This window comes from Numida meleagris, chromosome 12, assembly GCF_002078875.1.
Source record: "Numida meleagris isolate 19003 breed g44 Domestic line chromosome 12, NumMel1.0, whole genome shotgun sequence".
NCBI classification, from domain to species: domain Eukaryota; kingdom Metazoa; phylum Chordata; class Aves; order Galliformes; family Numididae; genus Numida; species Numida meleagris.
In genome coordinates, this window is record NC_034420.1 from 16,153,722 (window position 1) to 16,172,426 (window position 18,705).

An 18,705-nucleotide genomic window follows, 5' to 3' on the forward strand; every position below is an offset into this window, starting at 1 on the left:
ATAGGCTTGGGATTTATCTAACTATTCTGCCCAGTGTCAGGCAGTGAGCTCAGGGCACAATTAAGGACAGGGTGTCCACACCTCAGGTTCCTACCAGGAATGAGGCGTGATATGGAAATGACCACTCCGTGTTGCTACTCATGCTAGCCCTCAGCACAAGGACAAGAACAAGGAAATGCTAATCAGCCAAAAAGAAGCACACTTGTAGCACTTCTCAGCTTTTAGCTCTTCTCAAGCGCTCTCAATTAAGATGGCAGTACGTTAACAGCCATATTATTAACCTCTGAAATCTGCTGTCAGTGCAAGAAAGAGAGGGAACAACTGAAATAGCGATCACAGCCATAAAAATGAGGATGGAATTGCAAAGTTTGTTAGCCTTCATATGACAGGGCAGCATCTGGGGGCACAGAAACGTCCAGCTTTACTTCCCAAGATTTCACACTGCCTACCAGCCTGGGTGAACTGGAGGCAGGATGGGGAAACTAAATGTTGAAACTGGTTGGTACAGATCAGGAGCTCCAAGGAAGGAGAAGCATGAATGGTAATGCCTCTGGGAAATGATGGGTCTGTCAGCATCACCAAATCCCAGTGTAAGAACATTGCAAATTACGACTGCCAAAGATATTATGGTTGTTGCTTTTAAATCTGTTGCACGTCTCCAGTTGAAGAACTTCTTCTGAACAAATGTCAAGCCCGTGATGGCCAGCTTTGGTTTCAACTTCCTGCTACCGTGCAAATCTAATTCTAAACATCAGGAAAGAAACACTTGAAAATAACTTGTTGATTTTCCTTGTCAAGAAACCAAATTAAAAAAAGCAAATGAAAATCAGCTGCTTTCAAATTTAATTACAGGGATTTCCCTTTTCTGAAAGGCAGAGACAAGCAATGCTGAAGGCAGAGTGTGGTACGGTGCACCCTTGGTCTCCTGCAGCCTGGCATTTCATCTGCACTTTGTGGTGATAACTTCACTTTGCATAACAGAAGGTGCATATATTTAATGCATTTAAAAAGGAAACGCTCCTGCAACTCAACTCTTTGCCTTTAATTCTGCAAAATAAAGGTCACTTGAGACCAAAGTAGAGTGCAATCAACTGAGGAAAGGGGTTAAATATTAAAAACTCAAATGAAAAATAGCCAAGGAGCATCTGGCAAAAAGGGCCCATCCCCCAGCACTGACAGCTTGGACACAAACCGATTCCCTAGGTCATATTTACAAGCATGCATTTGAGAAAAGATCGTAAAATACCAACAAGCGTTTCTTATTGCACATTAGCATACGAGAGGTTGTAAAATTTTCATTATTTGGAAATCAGATTTCTGAATATAACACCTCAAGCACTTACTATTTACTGTGCATAAGGTGCTATCAATAGCCGAGTACACGTATACATCAACAATGCTACGGATAAATCTCAGATGTCACGATCAACAAATCAGGGAGACTTTCAGCCCTGAAAACACTGACAGGCAGGCACAGAAGAGGTAATATTAGAGCAATAACGTGCAAAAACTTGTATTTCACTTCCCAGAGAACAATTAAAAATGCTCATCTAAAGTTCAGCACGTACTGAAACAAGGAAACAAAGAACTATATAAAAAAATCCTATCAACATTGTATTATTTGGACTTCCATTTTGTACCGCTGAAAAAAGCAACAGAAGAACACATTAAGTAGCTTCTGAGGCTACAGAATAGAGCAGTTAGAAGATAGGAAATAGCAGGCGGACCGACACCTGGACAAACCTGCTAGGACCCTTTTGTGCACATAATAAATTACGATACAGATTTTATCGTGCAGTAAGGAACTCCAGTATTTACGGAGCTCTGAGGAAGCTTGAAAGAAGCACAGGGAATGCAGTAAATGATTCACAACAATACTCTGTGGAAGACCAATTTAAGCTGGAAGCTTCTTGCACACTTTCTGAGCCAGATGCGGCCACACATCAATTCAGTAAGACACTGACTAGGTGATACACGTGAAGAAACGAGGACTTTGAATGGAAAACCTTCCACAGCTTTAAAATATACTGCCATGCTAACCACTAGAATTAATTTCCTTTAATAACGTTGACCATTGTTTGCACAGAGGCTGCCCAGCAGGAGAGAGAATTTCAGGAGAGTGGGGGGACATCATTCGTCTTGGCCAGACAATACCCACAGGAGGTTACTCTGTGCTGCAAGGAAGCTGCTAACCGCAGCGAAATGCCCTTCCAGGAAGGCAGGAATGGAAAGCAGACCTTCAGCCTCCACCTTACTGAAGCTGTGGAAAAGAGTGTGATGAGAAAGAGAAAACAGGAATATGCAGCTCGCCAAATATAGCAAGTGACAGTAGGAAAGTCAGCCCTGAAAGGTTCTTCGTTTATATCTACGGTAGATTAAGACATCAGTAGTACTGTACTTTGGAATACGGCACGGAGATAGCAGCTTCCCTCAAACACACAATTACTTCATTACAAAGAGTGGAAGGGCTTAGTTCTATTTTAGGGTGGCTTAATATAAAACACTTGTGATCCATGGAAGGGGAGATGACAGAAATATATCCGTGTCAGATGACTCCGGCTACTCTCATGGCCAAAATCTCTTATGTAAAATGTAACTCAAGTGCGCTGAAACCCTCGTTAGAAAGCTGTTACACAGACTGTCCCCATAGATAGCGTATTTCTGTGGTGCTTCCCTGGCATTTAGCTAACAAGTAAAACGAACTACCTCGTTTTTACCAAGATAGGATACGTGCGCCAAGTGTGATCATACTGAACCAGTGTTATCACCCAGGTCATAAGACAGAGAAATGCCTTGGAGAAGCTTCTGCTACTCAACACCCATCCTGAGAGCCCCGGCTGGTTGGCTTTAAACTAGTTCAAACTCAAAGCTACAGAATTAAACACGATTCAGTCACAACTAAAGCCTGATTTTGATGGGAAACTTCTCTCCACCACCAGCATTTAATTTCAAGTGTTTTCAAACATTCGGCACCCCACCTGCTGTACGTATTTGACACAGATATACCAAAAAAAGGAAGGGCTGCTCACCTGGTATTTCGGGCATTGTTCTTTTGCATCGGAGAATGAGGAGGATGAATTGATTGAACTATCCAAAGAAGAAGAGCTATCTCCTCCAGGCTTCAGCTGGCAACATTTCCCAAACACTCGCACCTGAGCATCGCTGCAGAGTTTCTGAAATACAGACGTGCACCACAGTAAGACCCACAGCCATGAAATCACCAATGAGCAACACTGCACTTACCTGTTTAGGTAAGACATTTAACAGCAGAATGGCTTATACCCCAGGAAAACGTTTAACAGAATATTTATTGGCATCTCTTGCAGCCTGGCTGGAGGAAAGCAAGAAGAGCTGTTTTGCTCCTAATGAGGAGCCAGCAGCTCCCTCCAACTCCACCTTCCTAAGCAGCCAGCCATCTCTGAAGCTCTACCAGGCTCTTTTTTTAGGCCCAGGCTCAGGAGGAAGGATGGCCACAAAGGACACAGAGGAGGACACAACAAGGGGCTCTCCGTGCCGTCACTGTGCTGCCCCCTAGGACAGAAGTGGCACAGCAGTGACATGCACAGCCTGGACCATGACAGTGCCGTGCAGTCTGCAGCGATGGGCAGCTCACAACATACAGAAACACACAGACCAGGAGAGAAGAGGTGCTACTTCCAGCTCTCCCAGCCGTGCCCAAGTCTCCTGGTCTTTTAGAACAGCAGCACAGAGGTGACACGTTCCTTTTGCTTTTACTATGAGAGCGCTGTCAGGCTGAGCGTGGACAGAACTGAAAACCACAGCTGGTGTTACAGAAAGGCCAGAGAAGTTTCACAAAAGGATGGAGAAATCGTCCGAGGGGTGGTTTCTGAAACGCTGTTCAGAAAGTGTAGCAAAAAGGGAGTTATGAGGGCTCAGACAGGGCTGCAACCAAAAGGCAGGGTCATCTGATCTCTGCAGGGATCCTGTGCACACAGTATTGCCAGTACTGGACTGGCGATGCTCCACCACCGTTCGGTTCAAAAAACATTTGTGATTTCACCTTGGAATCCCAGCAACCTCAGCAGAATCAGCATACGTGCTCATTAATGCCGTCTAGGTATTAGGCAACCCGCTGCACCGAAAGATCTCAAAGGACTTTCTGCGTGCTCATTAAACTTCAAGACACCCACGCAAGGTTGGTATTATTTACATTTGCTGGTGTGCAGCACTGAGAGACAGAAATAGGCTGCGCCACTTCGCATTACTTACTAACTGCCCTAAGACTCTCTCAATTAACGTTTCCTACTCAATCACCAAACCAGTAAGAGCAAGCTGGAAGCAAAGAAAACTAGAAGCAAGGTTCAAAGGACAGATGGAAATGCAAAGTGCTGTTACGTGGCATAGCTTCATCTCCGGACTCACAGGCTTACATCACGAGGTCCCACTTCGGGCAAGAACATAAGCATGTTTCAATCTTTAATAGCTCCGAAAAAAAAAGGAGAAGGTAGAACAGGGAAAGGGTGAAACAGCCAGTTCTGTGCTAACTCTGCACCTCTGCTCAGCAGTCAGCCACAGCTGTACCCAAGCAGGCTGCCTGCTCTGCTGGAAGGATGGCAGATTTTGACCACGGGAATCCCGTGCCCCTACCCCAGGCCGTGCAGGTTATTGTTGTGTTTTGTTTTTTTCCACCGTGTGGTTTTTGTTTGGGCCAAACCGTGGGCAGATTTAGGTAAAACAGTGGAAAATGTCGGGGCTTACTGAGCTCCACACGGCAGTCTGCACGGCTGCTCCAATTATAGAGCTGCTGCCACAGACAGCCTTAAGGAAAAATGTGCAGACAAATCAGTAATTCTGTGGCAGAGGGGAAGGAAGCATTCACCAGCCACTGAGTCCTGTGCTTTACTGACATGTACGCCCTCCCATAGTAGTATCCTCTCATTACAACATACTGGTGAGCGCGTTGGATTCATGCAATATGTAGATTTGCTAATGCCTGGTATCTGCAGCTCGAGCACAGTACACAATGGCTGGAACATGTGAATGATAATCATATGACTTCAGTAGGAACTCGTGAACTAGAATTGCATTTTATCTCTGACACAAACAACAATGTCCTAGGCTAGGCAAGCATCATGTGATAAAACCACATAAAATCCACAGGGTTACAGCAGCTTTTGCAGGCAAACCACATTTCAGCTTGCATTTTTCATCAGATGTTGAAAGTTCCCTCTAAAGTCTACTATTACAACTGAGCTTCCTTCAGACTGTAAAGCCAGCAAATGCATTTATACAAGTGCAACATTCTCTGTGCATTAAAAGAATAGGCTGAGTTCGCAAATTACTGACTCTAAATTCATTTTTTCTCCTCCTGCATTTTTCTGCAGAGCAGCTTTCCCCAGATCCACCAGGGAGACTGGAATCTTGAGGCAGCAGCTGCCTAATTTAAATAGGGAACCAGGAAAACGGTCATTTGGTATTTACAGTGGTATTTAATGAACCAAGACTCCTGTAAGATGCCTGCAAAGGAGGCCAGGATCTTCCAGACACCCAGCTTTTCAGAACCTCGCACACAAAATCCCTCCTAAAATGGAGAATACTAACAAACCGCGGTTGCTGCACTGTTAAAAACGTCTCATGTGCTTAAGAATAACCTGTTGGTCAATGAGATCAAGCACCTGCAATGCCCCTCTCCTCCGCAGTTACTAACTACGAAAGGTCAGTGCAATTTTAGATGCACCCAATCTCCAGAGAGCATGCAACAAAGGAGTGGGATTACTTGCATTCCAGTATAACATCCGAAGCATACGCAAGGCGGAATTCCAAAAGTAAAACACTAACAAAATTGTTTCTGAATTGTGTAGGGAAAATTTTCTAAACCACGGGTTTTCTCTCTAGGCACATTGCTGCTGGATGCTGCAGGCACTGCCACTGTTGGTGCCACGCTGTTTTCCCTGCCATGGCCACGCTCTTTATTCTTCCTCTGCTGGCTCTCTGCAGATACTGCCCAGCTCCAAAGACTTTCCGACAGGCACAGTTCTTACATGAGAGGTCATAACTTGCTGGAAGACGTGGAGGCCTCCCAGGTAGTTCTGACAAAAACATACAGTAGGTGGCCTTCATAGTAAAACAGGGTACAAAGTAGGTTTCTGCTCCTGGAATCTCTTTTTTCCACCTGTATCAGAAAAACTTTCACCTCTTTGCCACCAGGTCTATAAATTCCTCAGTAAGTGGAAAGAACACACACACGCTGCTATGCACAGGAGGGGGAATTTCCACTGAGCGAGTTTTGGTTTGGAGATAACAAGACAGTCAAGAAGAGCCTAGTGCATTGAACTAACGCCAGGCTGCGAGCGTGTGTGTTAGGGGCTGAGAGTGACAGAAGGAAGAGAAATGTCATCGTATGTTTTACACTCTCCTACCTCTCTGTAACAGCCGCTGCTCAAATATCACTGTGGTGGTGGTTATGGAGAAATGTGCATTCAAATAAAGTTGCCGTTATTTGGGAGCTCCGTACCCCATTTCCAGAACAGGTTATTAAGCAAAGGGTAGCTCACAGAGCTGAAAAATTGCTCCAAAATTGATAACTCTTTTGCTTTATTAATGTGTTGGGCTGAATGTGTAATTAATACATGCACCTGTCTAGGAGCGGGCACTCTTTCCTTCCCTTACAGTGCTGCTGTAAAAATCCAGGTCTCTCTCTTAAAGGCTGATGTCAAGAGCTACTTTCTCACTTGATTTCCAGAGCAGCCAAGTTCCTCTATTACTCACAGGAGTGGAAAAAGTAAAAAGACAAGCCACTGCCTCCTCACTGGTGTTCTGCTCCTGTACCTGTGCACAGGACAGGCAGAGCTGGGAAGGAGGGCTGGGACTGAGCTCCTTTCTGCTGGTGCCTTTATCTGCTGGCCCTGCCCCACTGGAAACCTGTCCACTGCGTGCCAGATAGGGACCAGAGTCTCGATTTCACACAACTCACCTAAAAGCAAAAGGCTCACTATCCGATTACTAATCCCTCAAAGCAATTTGCTGCTCAACATTTATCCAGTGCTGTAGTATATTGGAGCATGTGGCTAATCCCAGCTTGTTTAAAACAGCATGCCATTTTTTTTTTTTTTTTTACTTTGGGATAAATATGACATTTGGAGTGAAAGAAACTGCCACAGTAGGAGATCAAATATCATATGACCTTTCAGTTAAATTGTCCCAAAAATAAAGACGACGAGGTTACACAGCAAAGGTGAACCCAAACCTAAGCCCACACTCTTTTTTAAGGTTGCACCTCTAGATCTCAAGCTGTGTATCCCTGGTCCTCTCTCTCTCTTCCATTGCTTCCAAAAAAATCATAGATCTTGAAAATCTCTCCCGTCTCTGGGTGCTGGAAACAAGACACTGCCCTCTCACCATTCTTCTCCTTTCCCCCTTCCCAGCCAAACCAGCCCTGGACCTGGACTCCGCACAGTGCACAGCTCGGCTCTTACTTTCTTCTCTCCTTCCTCCTCTCCTTCCTCTTCCTCTTTCTTCTGCTCCCTCCACACCTTCCTCTAGGCTCTTCTTTTGACTTAGGAAATCATTCTGCTTCCTACAGTCAACCAACACCCTTCTGCAGTCCCCAGCAATAAATCCTTCCTTGTCATGGACAACACAAAAGGAAGACAAGCAGTTAACCCAGACTGCTAGAAACTGAACTCACTCGGTTGGAGGCAAGGTTCCCCTCCCAGCTTCTCCCATTTCCTCCCACTTCTCCCTTGTGGCACCATTTCTGTGGCACCCCCGTCCCATTCAGATGCCAGCCCTGTGTGCCCCAGCTGGCCTTTGCACCATGAATATGACATGACTGCACAGAGAGCAGCAGTGTGGTGCAGCATAGGAGCAGTCTTCACAAAGGTTAGCGTGAACCGGTGTCAGGGTTGGGAAACCAAGCACTGAAGCAAGGTCAGGAAACACAGAGCGAAGGCTGAGAGCTCAGTGCTGGCTGGGCCACCCGGGGCCTGCACCCTGAAAGCAAACAGGAGCTGCGTGTCACGCTTGGATTGAAGTGCAGAGCTCAGGGAGTACCTGCGCTCACACACACTGGGGCTGGAACAGAGTAGGCCTGGCCGGGCCTCATGCTGCCACGAGGAGAAGGAACAGAGCAATGAGCGAGCTGGCAGAGTGCATTCACAGGCCACAATGCAAGAGCAATGACACACAGTCTCACTGGAAATGAGACAGTGAGCAGGAAGGAGCCCCGAAGTAATTCCTGAGGGGAGGTGGTGGATCCGACCCTGCGTGCGGCAGCAGCGCTCTGCTACCCACCGGGCTGAGCAAGTCCACGGGATGTACGTGCCTGGGAGTGGGCTGAGGCTGTTTAGCAAAGGCGTCAGCAATGCCCACCTCTATCACACACACAGCTAACACACGAATGCCAGTGCTGATACGCCTGCCCGTGATCTAGTATCAAAGGGCAGCCACTCTCTGATAGGATACTCTGGCCCCTGTGAAGAAGAGGCAGCTGCTGAGGCACTGCACCAGGTACCTGCTTGCAGGGCCCAGCCCATCGACCAAGCCATCCCCTGAAAAGTGAGCGAAGAACCTCTTCTGCTTAGCACCAAAAAAGGTATAGGGCTCACAAAGGGGAATCTCGGCCTCCCTCCACACGCCGAGTGCCCACAGCTGCCGGCAGTGGCTGTCTGGGTGGAAATGCCTGGCACAGCCTTCGGCCAACATTCCCGGTGCCGAGTCACCAGGCTGCCTCGTGGAGCTTAACTCTGTCAGAACCTGGGGCACACATAGCACCCGTGGGTCAGTGTCCCCAAAACAGGAAGGTGCATGGAATGAGCCTGCTGGGAAGCAGGGCTATTCACTATTCATCCTTTCTCCAGTCCTGAAGTCCTGGAAAGTGACGTATTTTATCAGTGCTATCCAGACTTTAGAATTAAAATTCCACAAAATTACGATCTTTCAGCACAATTAAATAACGTTACTGCAATACCAGAAACGTCTCAGCAGCCTTCTGTCCACCTCTGTATGACCAGTGCTACCAAAATACCTGTTTACCTATGATTTAGCTTTATTGAAGACAAGAAGAAGCTGATTTCATATCCAATGCAGGCATAAAATCCTTATCTTTGTTATAATCACATGCCCTTCACAAATAACATGAACCCAGTAATGCTTTACTGACCAAAGCCTCTCTTGGTGTGAGCATAAGCTCTGCAGTTTCTCTCAACAAAAAGTTGAAACCTCTTATTTTAGATCTTTAAACATTTGTCTCTGAACAAGTTTCCTCTAATGCTCCTTGAATTTTATAACCATACCTTCCCTTACAGAACTCAAATGACTGAGCCATGTTCAACCTTGGTCCACCACACACAACTCCTGACGTGGACTGAGTGTAGATATATAAAGTATAAAATACAGCAAAGTATACCTGATGCTGCAGGCATACAACTCAAATTGAAATCATTTTCAATCAGACAGTTGTTACACATCTCAGAAACAACAGACAACAGGAATCAAAGAGCATGGCTAGCACCAGCACGCAAAATGGCAGCCTCCTGGCTCTGCGTTTGGCTGGTTGGACTTCAACCAGCACAGCCTGGCTACCGCTGGGCACCCTCACAAACCTCCTCTCAGTGCATTTGTAAAGGCAGAGGTATAAATCACGTAAGGAAATGGGGGCAGGGGGAGAAGATGCAGAAAGCGCTGGCCTTTGTGAGGCCGTGAACAGATAGCCTTTCACGAGGAGGGCGCCCAGCCCACACACATGTCTTGCTGCAAAAGGGCAAGAGTGCCTTGGAATGTGCTTAGTGCCAAGATCTGGCTTTGTATAGGCAGGGTGTGTCTTTGCGAATGAAAATCATGATAAAGAGCGAGAAAAATAAACAATGCAATCCCTTGAAAATGGCCAGGCTGCTAATTGTACGAGCCCCTACTCAGCCTGCAGGAAGCTGAGCCCAGAACTCTGGTGCACATTCTTACCTGCATAATGTTGCTGCTTCTGCAGTGTTTTAAGACTAAAGCTTTGCCTAACATGACACCGAGTGCTGCAGAAGACAGATACCGTGGCAAGCAAATGTTTTCAACAGACTATCTTTAAAAGTCTCTTAATAGCACACAGACACACAAAAAAATCAACTTACTAGAGACAGGTGAAGTACATTTCAAAAACTCTCACATATTCATTTCATAGGGTTGGTGAATGTAGTTTATTCCCAACCGCACCCCTCTTTCACTCAGTGAAGAAAATAAAGAAGACATAATATGGAATAGTATTAGCTTAATTATCAGTTATTTATTCTGTTGCCTCTGAGCTTCTGGAGTCAACTGTCTTTGTGAAATAAACCTAAGCAATGAAGCGTGCAATCTCACTGTAAAAGTAGAGATCTATCTAAAAGAGGCTTGCAAGAAATCAACCGAAATATGGCAGGAGGGTTCATACTATGTAAGTGTCATTTACAGTAATGAAGAAATAGTAACAAGCAAAGCCAGCAATTCATCACAACAAATCTCTTTAAAGATCTTGTTTTTAAAAACCTGTTTTTCTACCAAGAACACCTGGAAGAAGAGGAACTTACGCACAAATAAAGCTCTTCTAACGAGTAAAATTTAAAAAGAAAGATGTGTTTCATTCAACGTTTGTTAAATTTGCTTCACCTGATACACTCTCAAACTAGGAAATGGGCTCTCGATTCATAGCTGCAAGTGTGCTAGCAGAGGCAATGGGGCAGCCTGGAAGTTGGTGCCTGATGACACAGATAGACTCCCAGAGGTTTGGAGGTGTGGAAGGAGGAAGCACTCAGGACGACACGGGAGGCATCAGGATGGTAGCACTCAGCAAAGGGCTGGGGGTGTTTACAAAGCTGGGTGAACCTTCTGGCTGTGCTCCAACACCCAACATGAAAGCAAGGGCTTGCAGGAAACTCTTTTGTGTACTCCTGCTTGTGGAACTGAGTAGGTCCTAGGGGTAAAAGCAGCTGCGATCTGAAATTTCAGTTGACACAGTGCTTTCTGCTTGTATAGCTTAAAATGCTTTGCAAATGTTTGCAGAGATGGTGAAAAGGAAGTTCAAAGCAGTGAATAAGTTGTCCAACCTCACACAGCCACTTACAATAGCACTGTGGCTAGAAATTAATCTTCTGGCCAGAGTCCTTAGAAGGAAATATCCTCATCTGACTGCACCCATTACAGTTTCACTTAATAGATTACCACACAGACCATGCCAGAAAAAAAAAAGTTTTCAAGTAACTTTGTGTGAAAGAGCTGTCAGCAAAGCATGGAAACAACAGCTGGCAAAGGCTAAGCAACCAGGACATGAGAGGACAGGGGACTGGGAGGACTTTCTGACTCAGAACGCAGATCCCGCTGTAGAAAGCATCCGTGTCATAAAAGCTTGTCAATAAACATCAGCGTGCCCTGCCTCGGCCTCCCAGCACTGCCAGCTGCAGCCCTGGGGAGGAATCGTGCTCTCTGAAAGGGCAGAAAGTAGAAGAGCACAGGACTAAAAGGATCACCACGGCACTTAAAACTGCTAAGAGTGAAATCACTGAAGCCTGAATAATTTGCAACTTCACAGGCATTTTAAATATAGCTCTGCATGCAACCGAAGTTTAAATGTTGATATGGCTAAAGCAGAACTTTTGTACTTCATCAGTCTTATGTTGAAAAATATAGAATATGGCCATGTAAATTAGCACAATACTCACCGACACAGAAACATCCTCTATTTTCCTTTTAGCACTGGAGTCAAACAAGACATTCCGTCCTCTTCTCTCGCAGTCCTGATACACAATCAGTCGGATCTGACTTGGGTCGAACTCCGGCAAAGGCCAGCTTTAATTAAAACACAGAACACCAGAAGGATCAATTACCACAGCTCTTTATTACACTGTTCTTTCTGCATTATCTCTACATCCAACCTTATTAAAACAGAAAATCCAACAAATGCAAAGTCATTTCATCAAACCCTTTGATCCTGTAGACAGAATTGTGCCTTTCTGAAGTTTGTTCTCTCCCCTACACTTGCAAATTGTAGAATTACAGTGGCATAAAAGACAGCAGTCTGCTATAGCCATTACACAACGATGTGTGCAGCACTACTGGCTCTTGTGCTCTGCCTTGTGATATTTCATGTTTTCCTCAAGTTCCAGGTTCTTGAAATCAGTCATAGAAGAACTCAGCTTTTGTGTTTAAAAAACAAAAGAGAGTCCCTCAGCACTGCAATGTACAACTCAGAAGAAATAAATACGTATGGACATACTCACACTGGCTTCTCCTTTAAGTAATGAAAAAATCACATGGGCACAAGTATATATGTCATCATGCGGGGAACAGGCAACCACAGACAGCTTGGACCTGGCTACACACAGGTCTTTGCTACCTCCAGACTCAGGAATAATCTCCATTAAGCTGTGTGACTGCGGCCATGCTGCGGCCTGTGTCAGCAGGAGCCCACAGCTCCCCGTGCCTGCTCCCCCAGCGCCGCGTGCTGCCGAGGAACCGTGTCCACAAAGGCAGCAGGAATCTCCTCTTGGCTGGTTCCAAGCCATTTCCTAGATCAAGCGTAATTCTATCATCCTTATCCTTGGCTTGCAGCAGGCAGCACCAGTATGGAACACCACGACACAAGAGTGAGGAGCTGGAATTTTCCAGCCGCTAGTGAAGGATACTGGCTCCCAGGTTGTGAGAAAGAGACTGCAGCAGAAAGACTCCCACTAATGAGAACACTGACTGCTATCTTGGAATACTACACTCCAAGACTACAGTAAATTTTACTCTCCTCTGTCCTTCCAGTTCACCAACCAAAGCCTTGCACCGTCACTACACTGGTGATTTGCAACCAAACAACTTCTGTACCAGGTCACAGCAGAGAATCAATGTGATTACCAAAGCCACAGGTGCCTCAGAAGTTTTTCAGACTGTCCAGTACAAACCCACAGTCCTTACAAGTAGCAGAATTATAGAATCACAGAACCATTCAGGCTGGAAAAGACCTCTGACATCCCCAAGGCCAACCCCAGCCCAGCCCACCATGCCCACTGACCGTGTCCCACAGTGCCACATCCCCGTGGTTCTGGAACACCCGCAGGGATGGTGACTCCCCCACTCCCTGGGCAGCCTGTGCCAGCGCCTGACCACTCTTTTGGAGAAGAATTTTTCCCTCATATCCAACCTGAATCTGCCCTGGCAGATTCCTAAGGCTGTTATCTCTCATCCCAATGTGATGAGAGATGTGACACACGCAGTTACGCAGCCCCTGGAGAGAGGAAATCCATTTCCTAACCTCCTCAGCCCCACCACAAAGCAACAGAAGGAAAAAAAAAAAACAGAACCTGCAGAGAAGACAGCGTGCAACAAATTTCAAAAGCAACTTATTACAAGAAAAAAGCTTGAGCAACTTGAAACTGAAATAGCCCGGTGTCCAGTTTTGGAGGCAAAGAGCCTCACAGACTCTGTGCTGGGGCACTGAGAGCACACAAACAGCTGACCTCAGTCCGAGCAAATTCTGCACCAAAACCCAAGCACAACGACACACTCAGAGCAGAGTTTACACTTAGCATCTTCTCAGGAACCCTATCTTGCTTCTCAGAACCAAAATCAGTATATACATGAGAGGCTCAATGCAGCAGAGCTGGGCTCCTTGTAACCCTGCATCCACTGGGAGATGGGCCTTCCTTCCAGAGAAGACATCTCCCTGCACTGAAGTGAAATGAACAGAAGTCTGGAGACTCTTTTTGAGATGGACTGCTGGGGTTCAATACAGAAGTAGTTTGGACAGTAACAAGGAACCACTTGCCAAAAAGGTACTATCACTTGCTCCACCACTGCCGCACATCTGAATCTCCTTCACGCTCAGACAAAAGCACCTCTTCCATTACCTAGTGCTTCTGATATTTGACTTTGAAATTACTGGCAAAGAAGGGCAGGAGCTGTTCCAGATCTTAGGAAAGTCTACTTATAAAAAGCTCCAAGAGCAGATTACACACTAAGAGGAGAGAAAGCTAAATATAAAACCCTTGCTGTATTCGGAAACATATTTGATCAAGGTAACAAGAGCTTGTTTACTTCTCAGCTTCTTCGCATGACATTTTAACTTTCTCAAGTATTTAGTAGATATTTTAACTCATAATTTGTGATAATTCCAAATAAGCGCTATCTCTGTTTACACAATACAGTCCTTAAGCACAGTTCAGCCTTGCAGAAACATTCCCTGGCAATAATGGGCCGCTTCCCAAAGCAGCAGGAGCACAGAGGGAGCTGGGGGAAAGTTCACTTGGACAGACAGTAAACAGAGGCGGGCTGGCACCTCGGCTCGCACCGCCAGCTCGCAGCCAGGCACCTTCCTTTGGAGGGGACAGAGCACAGCATGGCTTCACTTTTGCTCTTAGCAGCTTGAAAGGACCTCCAGGTTGGGTGTCTGGATAGATCATCCCCAGAAATGTACCGATTCCTGCCTGCAATACGCAGGGCACCTTCTCAAATCAAATATAACGGGGCAGAACTCCAGCACTGCTCTTCAGCTGGATGAAAACTGACCTAGATCTTCCAAATATAATTAGTTGTGTTTATAAATGGAAACTAACTTTGACATTTAGCTGATGTTTTCTCGAGATTCATACCGAAAACTAGGAGATGGAGAATTCAGTGTTCTAGTAAAGTTAACGAAAGGCGAGTCTCTACCTCCCATGCCATTCTGGAGATGAGAGTTGTCCTAACAAGGAGCCCTTCCTTCATGACCCATCTGCTGCAGTTTGATCTTTCCTTGGAATTGATTATGTGTTAAAATAAATAAATCACGCCCTTTTCACCAGTGGAAGTGTTCACACCTTTGCCACAATGTTAGCGCTGTGAGTTCATGCGTGGAGATAAGGCAGGGGCGAGAAACAAACTATTTTGGCCCCTCTACCAAACAAATACTAATTGATACAGAACGAGATATTCTAGGACAACAGGCACTGGGCGCATGCAGAGGGCCTGGTTCTGTTTCCTGCATTTTTTGCACACTCTGACAGGACCACTTTCAGTCTCCAAAGGTGGGCAGGGAACTCTCTGTTGAGATCCAGCAGGGGCTGCCTGCACCCTGGGGCCTCGCAGAGGAGCACCTCGGCTCTCCCACTAGCCTGCAAGCAAACAGAGGGAATTCAGCTGCAAACTACTGTAATCAAATCATATACGTAGCTAAAATGGATCATAACAATTTGGAAGGGAACATCAATCCAAGCATCAGTCCCTCTGGCCACAGATCCAGCACAGGACAAGCTCAGATACAAGCAATTGGCAGAGCACGGTCTGGGTATTTTAATGTACGCTCACACTTACACCCTGCTGCTGCTCAGCTCTCATCTCCCTTTAGCCTCACTTTGCTCTCCTGCCTTTCTACCAGAAATATTTGCACTTTGCATTTACAGACCCATTAAATGCTCCACAGCATCTCTAGGAGTTGCACGGCAATCCAGAATTCCCCAGTTCTCTCCAAGGAGAAGCTTTCTTATGCATCCAGTTCTTGGAATTCATTACATTTCTCAGCAAGAGACACCTGAATGGCTTTAAACTGATATTACTGCACTCCAGGCAAGTTCTAATAGACGAAACAACAGGAACTGAAATCCCTCGTCACCACTCTGTCAGCTGAATACAAGGTTCTCCCCTGTAATGGAAAACAAGAGCATTCCTTCCTCCTTGTTTCCACTACAACATGTACAGCACTTCTTCATTCCATTGAGTTTGTAGTTTAATACTCTATTTCCTCCTACCCAAGTCTTCACTTTTAAAATAATTTCATATTAACACAACTTAAGTAGCGCCTGACTAACTCACACGGGTATTTTAGAGGGCTAAGAGGAGAGCAACTGAAGCAAACTGACCAAAATATTAATCAGACCGGAACTGTACAAGAGTTTGCTAAAAACTAAACTTGCTCAAAACAAGAATAAGACTAGGTTGAAACGATCAGTCAAACTATTGTTTTCCTACATCATGTTACCCACAGTTATAAAAACTGCCTGGTGATGAATCACTTCCAACTATTTTTAAATGCATCTACGCAAACGATATTTATAGTTTATGCTAGCTTATCTGTTCTGCATGTTTTTCATGTTAGCACCTTTTTACAATGCTGACAGCACAGCCGTGGCAGAGTGGACAGCGGGGCCACCTCGGCTGCGCCTCTGAAGGAAGCACAAAGTGCCGCAGCGATGGCACAACGCTCGTACAGAAGAAAATACGTCCTGCACTGCTCCCAGCTGAGCACCCAAAGAAAGGAACAGGGAGGATCCCCAGGGCTCAGCTGGAACACCTGCGCTCGACGTTCTTCATGTTTGCTGTCGCGGTGGTGCTCAGAGCCAGCCAACTTCTACATAAGCATCCTTGTCTTGAAGAGCTTACGTTGTAGATATGAGTCTGTTCCAGCATGTGCACTGGGATATTTCAGATGCAGATTATCTGCGAGCTCCACACAGTTACACTCAAACAGAAGCTTGCTCACTTGTACAGCCTGACAGAACAAAGCAGGATCCTATGTAACAGGGGAGGGCGTCCCACCGGGACGCTGTACCACACAACTCTCACCTGAATTATCTTTTCCAAGGCATTCCTTCTCCTGCCCAAATTCCTCTGCACATTTCTAATACCTGCTACTGGAATTTTTCTTTTGGCTTTGAAAAGATACAACAAAAGTTGAGTCTACAGGACGCACAGAGAGGGTATTCTACAGAACGTAATACCTTCTTGCTGCAGTTCAATAATTCACTTACCATTTGGCCATCACTGAACAAAGACAATTGTGTAGACCTTTCTGAAAGAGCACAGCTTAAATCAGAGCCCATGAACAACAATATATGGCAACTTAATGATGCTTCCAGCTTTGGAAAACCATCCATTAGCAGAGTCTTGCATGGGCAGGTTATTTATTTTTTTAATAATATTAATAATAATTTTAAATAATAACACCTGAAATGCAAAGAACATTATCAGGCTTCAACGGACAAGGATGATCCAGATCACACTGTTGATTCTCACAGCTGGTATTTTCAGCGTGAGATCTCACATAAATTCTAGTGACACAGCGTGGCCGTAAGGCTGGGAGCAGGAAGGAGATACCTCAGCTAGAGAAACCACGGGGCCTATACTTAGAAAAAAATTTGCAAGAGGATGGTCTTTATAGGAGCTGGGGTCACCCCAGGGTTCTGCGATGCGCAGTGACCTGCTGATTGCGCAGAGAATGGCGGTGTTAGTGACCCAAGCAGGGCCGCAGCACAGGGCCATGGCAGGGGGTGCGGGGGGGCTCACAGTGCTGCGGGGACACTGCCCTCTGTCACTGTCACCTCCACAGGGCTTTCACAGAAGAATTCATCCCCAGGCGGCCTGGAGGAGCTGGTGGGCAGCAGCTCACAGCAACAGCTTTTCCAGGGGTTAGCGTAAGGAAATAATGCTTCTATGGAGGAAAAAATTAATTCTAAGCCTCCACTCTGTCACTTCTCGAAGGAGGGTGTCACTCCTCAGGTCTACAGGCACTGTGGAGATCAGCTCTGTGCCCCATCTATAAATCTGTCTCATTAATTTACCAGCTTTGCAATCCTCAGCGTGAATAGCAGCACTGCTTGAGATCTAGGAAACTTCCGCCACTTGTGCTCAGCACACACTGGGCACAGGCACAGCCAGCCCGGCAGATATTTCACACTCGGTATAATAAACTTGGACCCAAACTGCAATTGGCTTCCGCCCTCCTTGGGTCTGCCCAATTCTTTAACTGTATACGAAGCTGACTTCAGTTTGTTTCCATTTTTTTCTCCCCCTCTCCTAAGTCACCCAGCTCTCGTTAGGACGCTCAGCTTATGCTCTGAAGTCTAACACACGAGCCAGATGCCCCCCCACCAGCAAAAAGCTGTCGTGTACGCAGGCTGGGCGTCATGTACACAGCCAACACACAGACCACCAGCTGAGCATGATACAGGAACAAAGAGGCTGGAGGTTTTGTTGGAGCCGTGTGACACGGTGAGTAACTCTGCAATTTACACGGCTTCAGAACTGACAATTAACAGCGGTAACTCCATGTAATGTATTTGGGATCACCTGACGCGTGTCATCTCACAAAGCGCCTGTTTCGCTTCCATGTCTGCATGCAAACATCTGTACATATGCCACAGCGGCTCCGTGCTCTTCCAAAATGCCTCTTTTCCTTAAAAGCACGCAGCCGAGCAGCAGCTCCTTGCAGTTAAACCCACCAGCATTCAGCATTATGTGTCACGATATCCGAGTCAGCCGCGCTCCCCTCGGCAAAATCACAACAGATAGAACCAGTTCGGGGGGAAAAGGAACACCTCGGTGCCATTCAGCATGCAACTGCAGGAAGAACCGTGAAAAAAGGACCTCCAGGAGCCTCGCCTTTCCAGAAAAGACTGCCATCAATCACGGGGAAGATATTAAACTCCCAAACAATTAAAATAACCTCGAGAACCGTGCAGCGATCGTACCTGGGAAGCATCTTTGTCCCCCGAGCGGCTCCACTTTCCCAAATCCCTATAAACTCCCGTTGCGCCCGGCTGCCAACTCAGGTTAATAATAGCAGTGAGCCATATTCATCCGAAGCCACAAGACTGTCAGGTGACACACCGAGAGGGCTGAATTTAACTCAAACAAAGGGCTCTCCATGCCGCGCCGCACACGCTTAATCCCCGCGGCCGCCTCGCAGCGCCCGGCGGAGCCTGGGGCGGGCATCGCTCGGAGCCGGGGGCACTGCCGGGGGGCAGCGCTGCGGCATCGAGTTGCGTG

The 18,705-nt window shown here is 46.3% G+C and overlaps 1 protein-coding gene across 3 annotated transcripts in view; it reads right to left on the reverse strand.

Annotated features, from left to right (window-relative positions):
• Positions 1-18,705, reverse strand: part of FNIP1 (folliculin interacting protein 1) — a 60,963-nt gene that overhangs the window by 24,045 nt on the left and 18,213 nt on the right. For 2 of the 3 annotated variants that reach the window (XM_021410303.1, XM_021410301.1), the window contains exons 2-3: positions 11,643-11,769; positions 3,030-3,173 (exon numbers count right to left, since the gene is read on the reverse strand). In XM_021410303.1, coding sequence (XP_021265978.1) covers positions 3,030-3,173; positions 11,643-11,769 — 271 coding nt within the window. Of the gene's footprint in view, positions 1-3,029; positions 3,174-11,642; positions 11,770-18,407; positions 18,549-18,705 lie in introns of those variants that run through there. The other variant, XM_021410302.1, reaches the window with a different exon arrangement.